General features: G+C 37.7%; 1 protein-coding gene across 3 annotated transcripts in view; it reads left to right on the top strand.

The window, feature by feature from the left end:
* GABRB1 (gamma-aminobutyric acid type A receptor subunit beta1) overlaps positions 1-19,707 on the top strand; it is a 108,069-nt gene that overhangs the window by 63,270 nt on the left and 25,092 nt on the right. For all 3 annotated transcript variants that reach the window (XR_010783516.1, XR_010783515.1, XM_066548460.1), the window contains exon 5: positions 15,489-15,571. Coding sequence is in view for 1 of the 3 variants with exons in the window: in XM_066548460.1 (XP_066404557.1) it covers positions 15,489-15,571 (83 nt within the window). In the remaining 2 variants the exon portion in view is untranslated. The remainder of the gene's footprint in view (positions 1-15,488; positions 15,572-19,707) is intronic.

Raw genomic sequence — 19,707 nt, 5'->3', positions numbered from 1 at the left:
AATTCTTTATTTCAAGGCAGGGGGACTGAGCATACCATGACAAGGTGTGAAGAGCTGGTTTGGAGCATCTAAAACTTTTGATTTCAGTGAGACCACTCATTTTTATACCGCTACAGCAGAGGATGCCACTTTGCTAGGCACTGCTACAATTGCAAGAGGACAAGGGGAAGAATAATCCTTGTCTTCAACATAAGGATTTATTTCACCACTTCTTACACAGAGAAGGTTTTCTGTGGTGCAAACACTGGCAGACAAATTCACTTACCTTTAACCAATTCACAAACAAGAACTGATCCATTTAACATTTGATTTACTAACCATTTATTCATGCAATAGCCATGGAAGCAAATCCTAGAGGTGGAATGCAAGAAAAGCTGTATTTCAATGCAGAATGTTTAGTTTTTAGTATGACCTTGAAAATAAATTTAAGTGTAGACTTTTGCTTTTTACTACCTCAATTTTGGCAATATAGCTGAGAGGGTTATTAAAGAAATTTGCTATATAGTTGTTTACATCTTTCATTGCAGTGAAATTTTAATAGTTTTTGGATTGCTTTTACATTGCCATGTTTTGGGATTGTGGAGTTTTGGCTTTCCTCTAAACACCTTCATGGATTTCCTTAAAGAGACAGTTATTGAGTCCTTCTGAGGACAACCCATCATGGCAACAAGTAGCCTTTTTACACTGGTACTCAATAGATTGTCCTACTTGTGTTACTAAACAGGTCCAGCCAAAAAACAGACTGCAGTTGTTCTAAATGAGAAAAATCCATGTCATCTATATAGTGAAATAAAAAGCTACATTTTATTTCACTACAGAAAAAGAAAATACAGAGCAAATTATAAAGTAGTATTTTTTTAGGTGATAATTTTGAAAATTCTACAAAAAATATTTCTTCCATGCATCAATGGCAAAAGATTTAGCACTGAACATTTTAAGACCCATGAGAATCATTCTGGGACTCCCTTTATATTTTTAGACCCTAAAAATATACAAGAACTTTGCAAACATAAATCGAGCAATTATTCATCATTTCTTCCATTTAATACATAGGGAAGAGGAGGACATACTTCAGGTTGAACTGATCTCTGTAGAGAGTTTATTAAAAAAAAACCAGCAGAAATACACAAATACTAAACATGGACTCAGCTTTAAATATATGAGCATTGGCTCCTGTAATCAGTAGTTGAAGTACATAAACTCCACATGGTGGAGTCACAACTGTCTTCACAGGCCTGAATTTCAAGACAAGCTTTAGATGCTGTAATTGATTGCAGCTATCAAGCACAGCACTTTGAAGAACTAAATAAGCATTTTGTAGTGCAAAGCCCGCTAAGCTTTTTTCAAAGACGACTCAATTGAAGCAGGGTCTAGATCAAATTCAGATTACTGAAATGATATGTCAACTACTTAAGTATATTAATATTTTTAATAACTATTTAATCCCACTAATACTACCAAAAGAACAAATAAAAATGATTAGCCAATATTTAACAAATGTTTAGTTTTAAAGCTGAAAGGAACTGCAGTGTATGGGTTACATATTTTCTAGGCAGCATACCATCTCTTACCATCTTGGTATAAATAGATTTTGGATGATTTTCTTATCCTCTATTTTACAGGCTCTGTTCTGTCTATTAAATCTGGTGTTATAACTGCCAGGACAAAATGACCCCATTTTAAGAGGCAAAATATGTGACAAATAAATTGCTTTAATTTATAAAACCATTAATAAGGAAATCAAGCTGAGCAGACAGAAGGTAGGTACTTCAAATACAATTCATGTTGTTTTGGATTACAAATCTAATTAGTTATGATCTTCCAGGGAAGAATCTAGAAATATCAGAAGTCCTGGAGTTACTCAGAGCCTAAAGAAGGAGTCAAAGTTGGACAAAGCAACTTGAAAATCATTCAGCACTTAAAAGCTATAGTAGGTAAATGTATATGGGAGTGACCTACGCAGGAGTCTGAGGTGACAGTGAACTGTTCCTCAGTCTCTGGGTCAATCATCAGGCAGCTCTGTCTGCAGCCAGAGTGGCTGGTTTCACTGCAGCTGAGGTACCTGCCCCAGGTCAGGGTTACACAGCAGTCAGTCTCCAGCCTCAATACCAGCAACATGTCCCACTGACAGAAACACTGGCTCCAATTATTGAAATGCCATTAGAAAAGCAAACAGCAAACTCCCAGGTACAGCAACAACAGAAAACACCAACACAAAATAAAACCCAAATTACTAAATAAAACACAAGCACACAAATGGAAAAAACACACACAGGTCCTTTCTAGAGTCAGATTAATAAGAATATACACTCATTACACCTAGCTTCTCTTTGAAAAAAATAGTTAAAACCAAACCAAAACACATACAAATTACTCATGGTTGCTTATTGCAAAACTAAATGTTTTCCACATATGCAAAGTGTCCAGTTCTTCATATTTACAAGAAAATGCCAAAGACAAATTTTTCCAAGCCACATGCATAACAATAGGCTTGGTTCAACCAGACACCAGTCATCCAAGAAGAAACATGTATGCCCTCTTATACTACCATCAGTCCTATACCTCAGACAGAGGAGTTTATAGTCTGAGAAGATAAGTTCTGTACAATGGGTAATCTTACATCTCCCAGAAACCTGGGGAAGTTTAAACACTTGGAACTTCTCAGGCCTGGGAAGTTTAACTGTCTGATGCTCTGATGCATGCTGCTGATGTCCCTTTTAGCAGAGCCTCTCTAGCAACCTCAGAGAGCATGATCGCAAGCGACTGCAAATACGGCATTTTTCATAGTCGTTAGATAGATGGATTTGTAAACCACGTGAGACAGTGTGATCAAATGGCTATATTGGAAGCATAAATATACTTCCAGTCCTGTTCCTATTGTATTTGTGTAAATCAAGAACGTGTAAAATAAATCTGGTGTGGAAAACGGAATATTTTGAGGTTTATTAGTAGATATGAGGTGTTTCAAACTTGTTCTCGGGTTTGTTGATAAGCCTTTTTACAAATAAAAGACCAAATGCCTTAAGGCTAGCTATTTTTTAGTAAAATAAGAGCTAAAATTGAGCAGGTTTTTAAAGGCCTAACAGTTACACAGTTAAATTACCTATATGTTTTCAATGCTGCATTCATCAATTTTAAAATCTCCCGGCCAAGGGACAGAAAGAAAAATTGCACAGATTTTATTGTTATGGATTGAGTTCAAATAATGTCCAACCCATTTCCTGTTCTTTTCTTCTGTCAGAAACCATATGTGGAGTACACCTTTGGAGTCCAATTAAAAAAAAAAAAATCTCATTTTCTATTTTATTAGTCCTGAACTACTCTGCAAGAAATATTTCCATACTTGAATAAGAGGTGCTGAAGAAATATTTTCCAGAAATCTCTAGTCATATTTTCATACGGAAAGTGGAGAGAGAATAAAAGATTGTCAGAGTATTTCCTAAGAAATATTCCATTGATCCCAGCTGGCATAATTTCAAATACATTTGGCTAGTGGCTTACTTGTCTTGTTACAATGTCTCCAGCTGTTGAGTCTTTCCCTGAAAGAAGTAAATGGAAAAGTTATAAAATTAAGACTTTTAAATTTTTGGCAGGATTCTAGAAAGCTATCGCAATATTTAATTTTTAAAATTATTTCTTTATCTGAGACTGATAACTCTGCTCTTTATATAATTTGATAACACAGGGTATACATTTAACCCATCTACAGAGAATTACTGAAGTGCATGAGCACTCAAAGATATCTCTCAGGCTTATCAGAATTAAACATAAACTGGCAGAAGACCTGTATCAGCAGATTTTTAAAACCCCTAAGGCAACAATTTCAACTTTTCACCATTTATCTACTTTTGGATGCAAGGGAAAGCAATTCCCACTGAAAGACTTCAAGATGAGCAAAAAGAGTTCAGCAAGTAAAACCTGCTTTAAGTAAAAGGCCTAAAAAGAAGAAAAAAAAGACTACTCTAAGGAGTAATTTAACTCAAATTCTTGAAAGTTTTAAAATACATGTTATCATCCAAGTGTGGGCACCAAGTGTGTATTAAGACTGCTACAGATTTTGTGTTACCTGGGAGCCCCCTGCTGGGACTCTGTCGAGAGAAAATGAGAAAAGAGAAGGGTTTTGTTTTGAAGGTGTGTCACAGATGTTTCAGTAATATTTAATTATGCTATATATGGTATGTTAATGCAACCTTATTTAATTTCTCATAAGCAAACACTAAAAATGAGAACTCTGCACAGCAGATGCATATACTTAGTATTAGTTAAATGCTCAAAATACTTTAAAATACCCCTTATTCTCAGAATTCATGATGATTATTCAAATGGGCAGCCTATCTGCTGAATATAAGGAATTCAAACTGATGGGTGATCTGTGTTGTTATCGTTAAAGAACATATAAACAGAATTAGCTTTATTCCATTTGATTAACACATGCACCAAAAAAAAGAAAAAAAAGCCTGAAAATGCAGACATTTCAGGACTGCAAGAAGAGTAAAATACCAAAAATAATTTTGTCTAACCCAACAAATTTCAGGCTAAGTACATGTTAGAACAATTGCTGTAACTCACAGATCATCAGTATTTCCTTTCCTGAAAAGCTCATCTAAAATATTTCAACCCATCCTGTATTCACTACCTCCTCCATTCTGCAGGTACAGCCATTCAGAGCTCTGTGTAATTAAACTGCCTGGGTTATAAACAGCAGCCTCTTCCACAAGTATTTTGTACCCATATAATTTAACTCTTGTGGCTGTGGATGATACAGACATAAAGCTTACTTTCCAGATTAATCTTTGAGGATATTTTGTAGGTCTCCCTAAAAGCTGGAAAAGTTTCCTCAAAGGCAATGGAAGTTTCTATCTTTTGTGAGCATTGAGATGATGGCTGTTTGATATATGTGTATGAGCTTTCACTCACTAGTGATCTTTTATTCCATTTTTAATTCCTTTTTTCTGTTACTTCCTAATGGCAAAATGTCAGGCTTATGTTTAAGATGCCAGTGAAAATATCAAAGCATTTTCTTAAGAAAAAATCAAAGGCCTGCATGCTCACAAGATTATAAGTAAATCTGCCTGAATACTGCACAGTGCTGTTCAGGACTTTTTGCTTTCACAGGGAATAACTCAATCTTCTGCTATACTCAGTCACCTGTAGGAAATTTTATCAGTATAAGCAAATTATTTCCTAAATTGAAGAGCTATTAGCATACTCAAAGAGAAAGTCGTGGCCATAGCAAGAGGAGTTTAAAGATCAAAGGAAAAAACTTATCGCAGTTCTCCTCAGCGTGCCAGGTATGCACTTACTCTGTGTAAAGGTAACAATAAGTAAAATGTATATGTAAATATTTTCCCTTCCAAAGCATCTTTAAATTAGATGCAGGAAGAATGTATGAAACTAGTAGAAGATGCAATATATGAATTTTAAAATGCAACATTTCCAAACCCATTTTTAAACCCTTCTCCTATAAAGGTTTCGAACTCCATCCTTGGATACAAAATAAGGTGTTCATTGAAGGAAAAGAAATCATTCTGGGAAACCACTGGACACTAAACCTTAGCAGTAATATGACTAGACTTGAGAATAATAGTAAAAAATGTACAGGATGGAAAGTATAGGGATGAGAGTTTCAAAACCCTACAGGCTGACACAATGCCTTTCATACTTTTTTACATTTTTATTAGTTTATCTTAATGAAAGAATGCCCATGTAATTTATTGTGACTTACAGCATCAAAACAGTTCAGGGAAGAACTTCTGAACTATGAAATTCAACAGAAAATATGACACAGTAGTCAAGTAGCAATGCCATACTGTATTTTCCTCTTGTCCTGTGAGAAGCATAAAGAAAAAAAAAATTAAAATTACCAAACTACCTCTTGGGACTCAAGAAGCCATGCAACATAGAAAGGTTATGATGAAACAACACAAAGTGAGAATTTAACACCATAAACAACCTAGTTTTTACCTAAAAATTCTCCTTAACTACTCAGATAACAAAAGCAGAAAAGCTGGTCTGTTTTATAAGCTTCAGTCTTAATTCAGTATTTTAACATTATGGTAAAGAGTATCTCTGTCAACTAAGGAGACTTTTTCTGTCCTTATAAACCTTACATAAATAAAGGCACAGTAGCATTAGAAAGAGTCTATTGTACTGTGCTCTTAAAGCTAAAGATAGAAGAGACAGGCGCGGCGACAGATACTGACTGTGAGGAATTACACATCAACTACTTGAAGAAATCAAATGCAGATGAGTTGCTAGGAGAGAACAAAAGCCTGCAGAGTCTGAGCCTGCAGAATATCAACGATCACAGAATCACAGAATATTCTGAGTTGGAAGGGACCCACAATGATCATCAAAGTCCAACTCCTGGCCCTGCACAGGACAGCCCCAAAAATCACACCCTGTGCCTGAGAGCACTGTCCAAATGCTCCTTGAACTCTCAGGCTTGCTGCTCTGAGATTACTCAAGACATGAGGAAAAAAGCCTCTGTTCCCCCCTGCCCCCTCCCCCCCCAAAAAAAAACCCAAACAAAAAACCCAAACAAACTAAAACCAACCAAACAAACCTGAAACCAAACATGAAACAATACCAAAAAAACAAACCTGAAACCACCAGCTGTTTTGCCCAAGCACATCCTGAAGCCTTCCAAACCGGGCTGCATATGGAAGATACTGCCTTGTTTCTGCTCCTGCCAAAGAGAGCAAGTGTATGTTGGTGTCTAATTTGGTTTTATTTTGAAATAAGCAACAACACAACAACCAAACCAAAAGGTGACCATACCAGATGACACTAACATCACTGCTGCCATCTAGCAGACTTGTATTCTCTCCTGAGCAGGATGTTTTGGTCAGTGGATATTATCTGCCCCTTTCTGGCATTTAGTCACTTTTAGAAGGTTTGCATACATTGAAAAAGTTACAGATTTATCAACTTTTTTTCTTTCTTTTGTAATTCAAACCAGATTGAAAAACAGTCATTTTACTTTATTTCTCTCTTGAACCTTCCTTTATGCTAAGTACTTCCCATCAGGCTTGCTCTTTTTCTTTTTATCTTGCAACATACTTGCACTGTCAAACTAAATTACTATTTGCAGTAAATTTCAGCTCCAAATCTAAGGCACTTTTTATTGAAGTATCTTGGTTGCCCTGGTATGGTTATAGGCCTCTTGGGATTTATATTGTAAAATTTATTTTCATGGGTTTATAGCTTTGCAGTAAAAATCCTCATTGCACTGAAATTTGGCTTAGAAGCATCAAATACACAGCTTTTTTTTTTTAATATTTAAAAGGTTTTATGCTGTAAAATTGTAGTGATTTTTTTATTATTATTCTTGATATTTACAAACGTCTTCATTCTTCCACCATTCATCTTCACTCTACTCTGAACTATTTCTGATGCACTACATTGAACAGAATAATGGTCTTACATTATCTTTAAAAAGTACATATCTGGCTTAAGGTTTTGATTTTAGGAGGTTCTAATTCAGTCAGAGCAACATGTTTTCTCACAGACCTTATGTCTCACCACCTCTCTCCTCATCTCCTCCATGTACGAGCTCTCCCTTTCCCAGTGCCTCCTATTGCCCCTGCTCTGCTGGACCTTCAGGTTCTCCCCTTGGAAAAGGCAGAAGCCAGCAAGTCAGCTTGTCTGAATTTTGGGTAATTTCCCCACCCCATCCCTATTCGTGATAGTCCTAAGCAGCTATTTAACTGTCTAACTATGTAGCTGAAGCAGAGTTCTGGCAGCTAAAAGACTATTCATTAAGGGTTTAAGCAAAAAATTGATGAATTTACTGACAATTACTTGGAGTGTCGAAGTAAATCTCCCAAGACAATGGAAATGTGATGTTCTCTTCCCCAAAATATTTTCATGCCCACAGCACTCTTATTGAAAATTAAGTAACCTTTGATACACTCTTACTTTGCACTGACTGTAGAAGTCAATGTGTTCTGTGAAAAAAATACGGGGGGAAAAAAGTGACCTAAGCTCTGGCAGCAAATCTTTTTAAACCACTGCCAAGCAGGACATAAAATACAAAAGCACAGTGTTCCCATAAGCATCCAGTAGCACCTGCCCAACACAATTGATAACACTTATTTGCATTCAGAAGTGAGGTTAAAGGTGGGAATTATACCACCAGCTTACATTTTACAATAAAAATCAGAGTAAGGAACAGAGAATTCTGCTTGAAGACATCACTTGCCGCAGGCAGTTCTTGGGCAGTATTGTCCTATAGATCACAACACCATTATCACAGGGTGCTGCATCTGAAAGCCTTCATCACAAAACACATATGCCCCAAGTTCTGTAAGAGATTTCTGAACCTGGAATACCCAAAGGAAGATCAGCAGTGACCTTTTCCAGTAAACAACCCTTCATAATTCAAACAAACAGACTAACAAAACCAAACCAAAACAAAAAAAACCAAAACCAAAACCAAAACAAAACAAAACAAAAAAAGCAAAAAACAAAACCAAAAAAACAAACAAACAAAAAAACCCCAAAAAACAAACAAAAAAAAAAAACCAAAAAAAAAAGGAAGAAAATACAATGTGTAAGGGGGCAGGGAAGAATAAACAGCAAATGGATAACAAGTTTCAAATTCATAGTCAGTTCAGTCTAGCAGAAGAGGATTTGACCATTGCATAGCTTTGTAGGGACAAAGCAGGTGTGATAAACTGGTGCCTGGGTCATGTTAAAGAATACTAATTGAAGCAAAGTGAAATGACCACAACAGCAAGACCCAGCACGTACTAACTCCGATCAGCACATCCTGCATTAGACTCAGTAACTGTTTGGGCATATAAAAATACAGTCACAAACCATTCTTTCCTCAGTGGGTGTCACACTGTGCTCTGTGGCTTGCCCCTGCCTGAAACTGAATGGATACCTCAGGATTAGGCTCTGCTGCTGAGACAGACAGGGAACATTCTTTAAGAACAGAATTTTGACTCTTCCAGGACTTCTGTCTCAGACAAAGCTCAGGCAGTTTACCGGCAGTTCACTGGTGGTGAATATTCCCACTGACATGGGAATAACAAAATTCATTGTATGGGGGCACTGCCTTCATCAGTTCTTCATCATCATTACTCCCTTCTGATATGGTGCTATTTAACTATCTTTAGGGCCCAGCATGGACCCCAACTGATGAGCTGATTCAAGAACAATAGTCAGTTCAGGCAAATTCTGCCTCATCTGTCTTGGCTGCTGTTGAGTTGATATAACCAGGGGGAAATAAGAATGGGATAAGGAGTGTCTCAGAGGACCTACAGGACAACAGGGCAGCCCAGGCAGACAGCTCAGTAGCTTTTGGGGAGGGCATATCAGAATGGAAAGAGCAATAAGAGCAGTCATGTTTTCATTAAGTTGTTATTTTTTTAGCATTCTTATTTTGAGCCAATGCAGTTGATTGATTTGACATCCTGCAGATTAACTTTTCATGCCTGTCTTTTGCTTGAAAACAGACATTTGTACTTACACCTCGGAGAAAACCGAGTATTCCTCCTCTACATTTGACAAGTCTATTCACTCTCAGGAATGTTACTAGCTACATAGGGAAAGAAAAAACCCAGAATGATTCTTCCAGGTCTCAGCACAAATCCATGACCATCACTATGCTACAGCACTGGTCAGTGCTACTATTAGTTATTTCTTCTTCTAGTTTTTTCAATAGTTTGTTGTGGTTTTGTTGGGTGGTGTTGTCACTGACCACTGCAGCTCATTTTACCTTAAAAGCAATATTTCAGCCCTTGAAAGACATAGCAAAATTTTACCATGTGTGCCCCTTTCTGGCTGCAGCTACACTAGCTCAGGTCCTTGATACCAGAGGCAAATGACGTTATCGCTGATCTGCTCACATTTCATTCAAGGTTCAATGTGGGCAGCTAAAGGGACAAAGATGAAGGAGAGGCAAACCAAGCAAACACTGCCAAGTTCAGGATGTTGAGAAAATACAGCAGAAAGCCCACAGTCTGACCCGTTTTTCCCTGCCTAATCTTTGTGCAACTTAAGTATAACAGGTCACTTTACCCAATATTGTTAAGGTCTTTGAGCTGTGTATTTCTCTTTACACATCTTCCTCAAGGTCCTTTTTTTTTTGTCATGATTATTCAACTGTACTATTTCTCTGAGCAAGATCAAAAGGAAATGTGTGTTGTACTTTTTAAGCTAAATCATACAAAAGCTTTCTTTACAAACTTGAGTGTTATCTCAAAGTATGCAGTCTGCAGCAGTGACCTAGCAGTTGACAGCTTGTCACCCTAGAGCCACAAATATATATCCTACTGGGAAAATTAGCTAAAATATAATAGTTTTCTAATTAAAAAAAAGTTTTCACATGCTAATGTACTCATATCTAAAACTAAGGATCTAATATTACAAATTTTTTCTCAGCTTCTAATGAGATCTGTGAAAGCATTACTCTTTAATCACCTTTTGGCTCTTGACAGTTTTACTAATACTCATATCTCCTTTTTTTTAAATATAGTTTAATAGACTTTATTGGAATGTGACCAGACAAGCAACACACAGGCTGTTGAACACAGATTTCCTGAGTTCACACAACATTATATCAAATACCCAGCACCAAACCAATAATGCTGATGCTCAATGTAGACTCTGCAAGTAGGCTGCTCCAGGCAGTAGAAGTTGGGCACATTTCCAGGTGCAGAGATGACATTTCTCCCAGGATCAAGCACTCAGGCTGTGCTTGGAAATGTATGGTGTCAGCAGGTATGACAATTGTAAACCTTGTACATGGCTTGGACAGAGAAAAAATTTGCAGATTACATGTAATTTTATTTCTGCCTTCCTCTATTGCTTCAATAACTCTCCTTACAAGACATCCCCACTCAAACATCAAGATTCTTCCAGTTTCAGAAAAATTAAACCAGTTACACCAGGGATACAGATCTGGGTTCTGATGTTCCTAGGGGACTAAATTCCCTGATACCAGTAAAGTTAAATTAACACTGATTTAATAAAAGCAATTTTTTACCTGGAATATGTAAGTCTACTTCCAGCACGTACTAGAGCCCTAGCACCTACAGTGGTTAAGAGAAGCATGTTTCTTCTTTATTTGATTTGAAGATTTCATTTAGCTTTTAAGGAAAAGAAATTAGTCCATCCCAGTTCATATCCTCATGTACATTTATAATTTATGCTCTGTTGACTGACAGAAAAAGAACAAACATATTAAAACTTAATACTTGACCTCCAAATGAAGGAAACATTTGCATTGTTTAGCTCTCATCATCTTCACATTTAATTATTATTGTTATCTTAAATATTGCATCTATTTCTTGTCCAAGAATTGAGGATCAGCTTTTTGACAGCATATTGAGGAAATTATCTACTGAACCATAAATCTACTTCCTCTGTTTATTCTGTACTTACTTTAACTGCTCATTGATGATTTAACTCAAAATACTAAGCTTTAACATTTGTTCCTACAAAACCTGCTGCTCTGCAGGGAAATCTCTGACAGTATTATTTAAGGAAGTCAGTTTTGCAAATACTGGACATCAGTGGGTTTTTTTTTTCATTTAATCTTATATTTAGCAAAAAAATAACTTGACTATACAGTAAGGATAAGATATTCAGAGAGTAAGGCATCAAAGTAAAAGCTAAGCATTGGATCAAATAACTTGAACCCCAAGCCACAATTTCAAAAAATTAAATCAGTTGATTTTGCTTTTATGCAAATTCTATTTATCTTGCCTGTTGCCAGTTCAGACTTCATTCCATCTCAGAATGTCTGGGTACTGACATGAGTGAAATTAAGTAGCATAATGAAATATCTCCACCTAACTGCTTGTCTTCTTTGCATAATCCCATTTTTAGCATTTGCAGCCAAATTATTCTAAAGAATGTAAGGACAGTAGAATAAAAGACACTGTACAAACAAAATAAATTAGCCCCAACACCTGAACTTAAAATGTATTTTAAGAATGGAAAGCCTGGAAGAAACACATCCTACTTTGAGATATATAAATAGTTCTGCTTCAAGTGTAGGATTAATCCTCCACTTAAGCATGTACAGAGCCTCATGATATTCTGCCATTGCCACAAACTTGTGCTGAGGGCCTTTCAGGTCTAATCCTCTTGAACACAGATTTATTGGAGCTTTGCCCTATGTTCAGAATATTGCAATCTTCTTCCTGCCATTACACCCCTGTATTCTGCATTTGAATATCTTTATTTTTAAGCTTCTGATGCATGTTCAAGCCATCAGTTACTTCCTCCACCCAGAGAGAGTACAACCACTAACAGGTCTGGGATTTATTTACTCTATTTATAATAAAATACTTGATTTTATTTTCATCAAGACAACAATTACTATGGTTTCATCTGGGTTTAATTTATCTGCTTAAATAAGTTTTGTGGTTATGCAGAGCATAATGCCATTAACAATTTTACACAGCTGAGCTCTATCAAGAGTGGGAAACATGCTTGAAAGGCAGATTTATGAACTACAGGTAATGAAGGTTGCTGAATCCTGAAGCACTCCTGCAATTACATGTAGCTATTTTCATGGGAACTTAAGATTTCCAATAAAATTTAAGCACCTCCAACTTTAGGAGGGACCATATTGTGTTGGCAGGCTGGTGGAGAAGACAGTATAGTTGTCAGAATTACAATTTCAGGGGAAAAGATTATGTAGAATATTTAAATTTTAGATACAAACAGTTGTATTAATTACTACTTCACTATCAATTTGCATTGATGATGTAAAGAATAGCTAATTGCTGTTGCTTATGTAACTTATGTAAAATACACAAAGCTGCAGAAGTCAGTAGTACAGATACCCTGCCATTAGGAATAACTGGTCATTCAAACTCTGGTTATCACAAATGAGTGGTTAGGATGACTCAAAAACCATTGTCAAATATATTAGCAAAAGAAGGTTTAATATAAATTTGTACAGCTTCACAAAGTGCTATAGAAAGGTTTGGTCTGTTACTTACTACACAGAAGAAGCATAGCTATGAAAATTGGATTAGAATCAGTTTAGAATTTGCACAGAGACCAGGAAGAAAAAAGTGTAAGGGTGCAGAAGAGGGTGCATGACTCATTATAGATCCAAGATGGCAACATTCATGCTATACTTGCCATAGTGTGTTTCAATCACTTCACACACACAAACATCTACAGACACAATGTCTGTGTCTAAATAAATTTACAAAGATATACCTGTTAAAAATTACCCTCAAATCCAATGAAATACTCATATTAAATACCTTGTAATTTCTCTGTGGGTGAGACTTGAGCCTTGAGAGGGAGTGGGAGTGTCAGTGTGGGTCCCACTGTGAGTTTTCTGTCCAGCAAGTATAGCAAAGCTCAAAGAGGTGTCCCTCTAAGAGAGAGGTGCATCCACTGCAGTCCAGAAGAGCTCAAAGGGCAGGTCTTAGAAGAGCTGCTTAGAGGGTCACAAAATGCTTGGCTTTAGTCATTAGTGAGTTTCTATCCTGGCTGCAATCCAAGCTGGTAATTACTGGAGTTCTTAAAAACGATGCTACGGCTCCACTCAGGCTCAATTCAGGTAAATAATGTTCCAAGGCTGTCAGAGGATGCCTGAGTATCTCTTGTTCCTCTCCCTGGGGAGGCAGCAGAAGTCCCTGGTACAGAAAGTGCCACCCCCACCTTCGCCATGCAAGAATTTGTGGCACGGTCAAGGTACACTTCACCACTCAACTCATTGCCCAAAAGCCAAGCCAAGTTGGAGTCCCTGGGATCACAGAGTAGCCTGAGGAGGTGGCAGGGGGAGTGCTGCCTCACCACAGTAGCACTCTGTTCAGAAAACACTCTGGTGATACACGTGAACTAAATTACCATAAAGGCCAATTTATTAATGGGGAACAAAACATTTCCCTATGGAACCTTCATTAAAAGCATTTAACTGTGACTAATGTTAGCATATTGTTATGTGTGATCTTAAGTGTTATTAAGCAGGTGTCTGACAAATGAGTGTCTTCTCAGTGCCTCTCAGTGAAGTGTAATTGATACATGGCTAATCTAAATGAGGTCCTACTGCAGCTGAAGACCTTTTTCTGGCAAATACATTTCTATGGCAAATGCATGTTCTATGGCACATGCATTTCTATTTAATGTGACAAAGTCAGCCTGAAAAAAAGTATAAATGTACCATTTTCATGGTACTTTACACAGTATTCCAGAGTCATTTCATGGGCTGGTTCTTATGGGTTTTGTAGAGTTAGTAAATGTTGAAGCATGTCACAGTAATAAAGCATGTGGCATTATTTTCCTTTTTAATTTCTGACAGTTCAGTGACAGCAGGGATTATCACCCCAATACAGCATGTAAGTGTGCTTGACTTTCAGCACATCAAAAGTAAAATCTCAAAATGTGCTCCTCTGGTATTCATTAACATGGAACTGGAACAACAGGACCAAAACCAGATCAAGAAAAGAGGTTATCTACCTTTATCTGGTATAAATCTTTGGAGAGAGAAGGAGAGAGACCAATAAAATTAGAAGCCAAGTTTGCCCATTCACAACTTCAAAGGTTTTATAAGCATTTAAGAACCCATCTATCACAAAAAAAAAAAAAAAAAGCAAATGAAGGTGATAACTCACTTTTGTGAGTTAGAAAACACTGATCTAATTGTCTTTCTCAAAGGGAGCTTTAAAATTTGATCCCCATCCTCATGAAGTCATTTAACCTTCCTCCCACACAGTCACAGACTTATCAGCAAATATTTTTTTAGATGTTCTTGTGATTTATGGTCTAACAAGGGAGAGGAACTACCTTGCAAAAAGTCTTAGGCTATGGAGAATACCTTTAGGGACCAAATATCAACTCACACGCCCTCTAGAAGAAGTAAGGATCTGAAACATCCAGCCTGCAATCAGTTACTCTCAGTATTCATGAAGTAACCACTGTATGATGTTATATTTCACTAGTGTTTGATTGCCTCATGCCATATTTAAGAGGTAATGTACAATTATCATAGTTAATGATAAACTGATTATGAAAGCATAAAAATAATGAATGAGATATTATCAGGTATTCCACTGCATGGATGAAAATACACCTGCCTATCAGACAAAACAGCAGTAAGTGACAACGAAATGGAAAAAGAAAGATATCATCAATATGAGATACAAATAAAACAATTTGCTAAACAATTTGAAGATGTCTCAATTTAGAACATTTAAGAAAAGATGTCCAAGTAGAAATCTCACTGAATGTCCTTCAAAACACTGTACACTTTTACACAGAAACTTTTGAGTCAAAATCCTCTCTACAATATTCAGCATACAGTTTTATGCTTTAAGCTGTAACCAGTATTCTGTGCTGCATAAATTAATCATGCTTTACAAGCTCTATAAAGACTGCATGCCAGGAATCCAAGCAGATACCATTCTGTATTTAAACAAACACAAAATCCATTATAGAAAATCTTGCCATCTCAAACAAGCAAAATGTGGTTTCAAGTCTCATTAAGTTTTTTCACCCTCCTCTTACAGGATCACAACAACAGCTGCTTGCATGATGGATCTACGCAGATATCCTCTGGATGAACAAAACTGCACACTAGAAATTGAAAGTTGTAAGTCACTGGAGGGAAGGGGTTGGCGAAATGACAGCTGAGAATTGAACCACATTCACAGATGAGGCAAAACAGGAGCAAGTTGTTCAAATACTATGGGTTCAGTGAGCTTGCACGCTGAACATACTAAATGTATTTCTGTAATACACAAGCCAAATGTGTTTCATTCACAATACTGGTTGATCCAAGCTTGTAAGCCTTTCAAAATCTCTTGACAAGGAAAGGAGGTGGGTATTGTTTGAAGATTAGCTCAGAGGACAGCAGTCAAGCACTGTCCATCTTCAGTGCCTAAGCACTGCTGAACCCAGATTAATTACTTCACCTTAGCACATTCATCTCTAACATCAAGATTGACATCTGTCCCATGTGGTTCTGGCAGGATTGATCAATTGCTGTTACCAAATCATTTGGAGGTTATAGAAAGAAATAATTTGATCCTTCAGCACCAAGGTTAATGAGAGCTTTGTCACTGTCTTCCATGAGCATAGGAACACAGCATGCATTTACAAATTTTTGTTATTGTCTCTTTATTTTCTGATGGTAGCTGTTAGAGAAGTGCCTGTGAAGGTTTTTGAAAATAATCTTCATTATTCTGGCCATGTAGCTTCCCTTTTCAGTGTTTTCCATCATGCTACTGATCCCCCCAGTCACTTTCTGCTTGTTCAAAACTCAGTCCAAGTGTCACAATCCACCACTTTACAGTTGCTTGTTAAGATGTATGGTTGTCTTCCCATACTTGGGCTTTGCAGTCCCTTGCCTATTTATGGCACAAAACAATTTTCTTCCTTGCTGCTGCTTGGCTCATCTTCTGCCTTAAACTTATTAAGGTATGTAATGGATGCATTTGGAGAATGAGTCAAGTCTTGAGTTTCAAAATATAGTGCATGACACTTCTCCTCAGTCACTTTTCCACCTGATTAGCAGAGGAAATTGATATATATACAATACCGCAGCAACCAAAATGGGTGACAATAATGAAGTTACCTTCATACTGAACACATACCTAGTTTATTTGTTGGGAGGTAGTTGATTTGAAGTCCCCAGCTTAATCATGACTGAAGATGATGAAAGTAGGTAAGCATTTATCAGCTAGCATATATCAGCCCAAATAATGAAATTAGAGTGACACTTTACTGGTTTGTACCTCTCTTTTCACAAGCTTTCACATAAATGAAGATTTGTAGGGATAAATGTTCTCAGTGAGAATGGATTTAGTACTGCCACTGAGACCTTATCAAGAATCAAAATTAGCATCAGATGGAATAAGTAATTAAAATGCTAACCCAACCAGGGATGAGAGAATATCATGTCATTCATGTGGCCAGTCACACATGCCCAAAAGAAAATTGCTTTTCAGACCTTTTGAACACTTGTATAAATAAGTCATGTCTCCAGAGATACATATGTTGATATGTTAAGACTTGTTGAGCTGATCACAATTTGCAACAGGTCAAAATTGGAGAGTCAATTTCTTCTCATGAGTATTTAGGTCAGTTCTACTAACAACAGAATGATTTTCCAAAAGCACAGATGTGCTTACCTGCTACTGGAAGCCCACAAGTAGTAGATGTATCAGGGGCACTGGTGTCTTTGACAATTTTCCACCTAAACATACCTTCTAATGCACCACAGTTCTTCTAATCTATGTGTCTAAAATACTTGAAAATTATGGAATATATGTCCTGGGGTGGCCTAAACCAGGACATCATCTTTGGAAGAATACAGTTCTGAAGGCCAAGCTGCGAGCTTCTTTCTTAGGCATTTGAGTACAAGTAAGCCACTTGTCCAGAGTATCTGCACTCAGTAGTACCAACTAATCGCCTTGAGAGTAATGAGGGGACAGAATGAAAAAAGGTGAATAAAAAGGTGATAACCATGACCATGGCTTCTCTGCTCATGCCATGTGTTAGGCATGTGCCATTTGCTTCCATGACACAACCAGTTGATAAGACTCCCACCCTCAAGCTCTCCTTCCAGCTCCTGCATCGCCCTTCAGCTACTGAGTTTCTGTTGTGTTTTTATTGTGCCAGTGTAGAATGTCCACAGAGCTAGGTTAAAAATGAAACTGTTCATATATTTTGGTTAAAAAAATATCTCTTTGATAGAAAGGCTTATCCACCACAATTTTGGGACAGACAGGAATTCAATAAACCCCAGGACAGAACTATTCCTTAAGTAAAACGGGCAAGGAAGGTTGTTGTCACTAAGCAAGTCTTTAAATCACTAAGCAAGTCTGCAATAGCGAGCACCATTTCTCACCACTAGACAGATACTGTGCAGTATGTGCACTGCCAAACCATTTTCAAAGCACTGGAAAGTGGGCTTGTTCATTTGTATACTGTGCACAGTTTTGTGGCTTAACCCATGTGGCACCAGCTTCCAGAGCAGTACTTTGTACTCTGAGAGCTGCAGGACTTCCTTCATTCCCAAAGGTTGGCAGGCAAGTGGTTTCTCAGAGAGTCTGAGGGTGCTTCCCCATTTCCAGAATAAGCAAGCTGGAGACACATTTTCCCCTCCAAAACCTGAATGCTCCCCAATGCATCTACAACAGCTGTGCAGTACTGCCACAGAGCACCAATGCTGAAGCACACACAACCTGTCTCTCTTTTGGGTTCTCATGAGTTTTTAAGGGTGACTTACTCCTGCCACAGAAGAAGCATGTTCCAGAGGAGCCAGGAAGTCCCACAGATTGATTTGTCAAAGAATAGATGAACATTGCACTGCTTGTGAGCAGAAAGGCACTGACTCATTTCACCTCATAGGGATGCTGTGGTAATTAGCCAGACAGTCCCTGAAAACCTAAAGTGATAAGAATTTTTCCTTAATAATACTTAACAGTGAGTAATTTTAGGCATTGCAAATAGCAGCAAAACAGCTGTGTGACACAGGAATGGAAAAGAGCACAAGAAACCAAATGCTGCACTATTATCAAACCTCTCCAGCAGCGCAGCAAAGGCATGCATAATGCATGCCTATATTGAGCCAGTAGATTATTTTCATGAAAAAATTGCATTTCCAGCTTTCCTAAAGCTATCTTACAGGACTGCAGAAGCTATGTATGCATGGCTGACAAAAAGAGAAATGTATACATTTAGGAGGGGAGCATTTTGGCTGCATATGTTCTTTCACACGCATTTTTCACAGCTTCACCCAACCAGTTCAACTTATTCCAAATTCTGCAGTGGAAGATGGTGAGACCATATCAGACATTTTGCACCTGTTCCAGTGTCTAATACCACAATGGCCACTGGAAACTTCTGTGTACAGACTCAAGGGATTTTATAACTGGACCTGCTTCATCAGTGGAGCTGGGATCTGTAACAATCCATTTCTCACAGATTAGCATGTACTGGGAAAGAGGAGATTTAATATTTGGCTGGAGGTTACACAGACTGCTTGGCACTCTCACATGAGCTCTGATGGATGTCAGTTTGGCCATTTAAGATGTTAAATCCCCCAGCTGTTAGTTCTGCTGTATCAGGTAGCCTTTGGCAAGGGCTACAACTGCGATGGCAGTTCAGAACCCAGTGCCTTGGCACAAGTCCACTGTTCCTGGCAGCAGCCACAACAGGCTCTGGACTGGCATGGGTGCAGACACACAGCTGATAAAGGAGCAAGCAGAAGGAGGAGGCAAACAACCAGGGATGGCAGCATCAAAATGCTACAATTAAATCACCCAGACATTGTCTGTCAGAGACTTCTGAGTGCATACAGCTGCCCCACTCTAGCATCCTTCTTTACAAGTACAAGTGCTAACCTCACTGCACTACTTAGAGTGTAAGACAGAATACTGTTATTGTTTTAATATTCTTTGTCCCTCTGAGGTTGCCAGTAGCACAGTAGCAGCAGGATCTTGTGGAGTAAGCTTGCACCTGGCTTTCACTCATCTGAAAAAAAATGTGTGCTGACAGCATCACTCTTACAATAAATTAAATCCCCGTTTGGGGTTTTACTTACAGCATCTCACAAACTTCAGTGAAATGTGTTTCACTGTCACAAGAGACGGAGGGACCAGCTGTGCTCCAGTTTGGCAAAGTTATTTACTTATTGGCAAGCTATGTGTTTTACAACAGGTCTGAGCTGATTATCAAAACTGTCCCTTTGGAATCAAAAATCTGTGTCTCTATGACAACAGT

Source organism: Molothrus aeneus, chromosome 4 (assembly GCF_037042795.1).
Source record: "Molothrus aeneus isolate 106 chromosome 4, BPBGC_Maene_1.0, whole genome shotgun sequence".
Classification (NCBI taxonomy): Eukaryota; Metazoa; Chordata; class Aves; order Passeriformes; family Icteridae; genus Molothrus; species Molothrus aeneus.
This window is presented reverse-complemented; position numbering and strand designations above follow the sequence as displayed.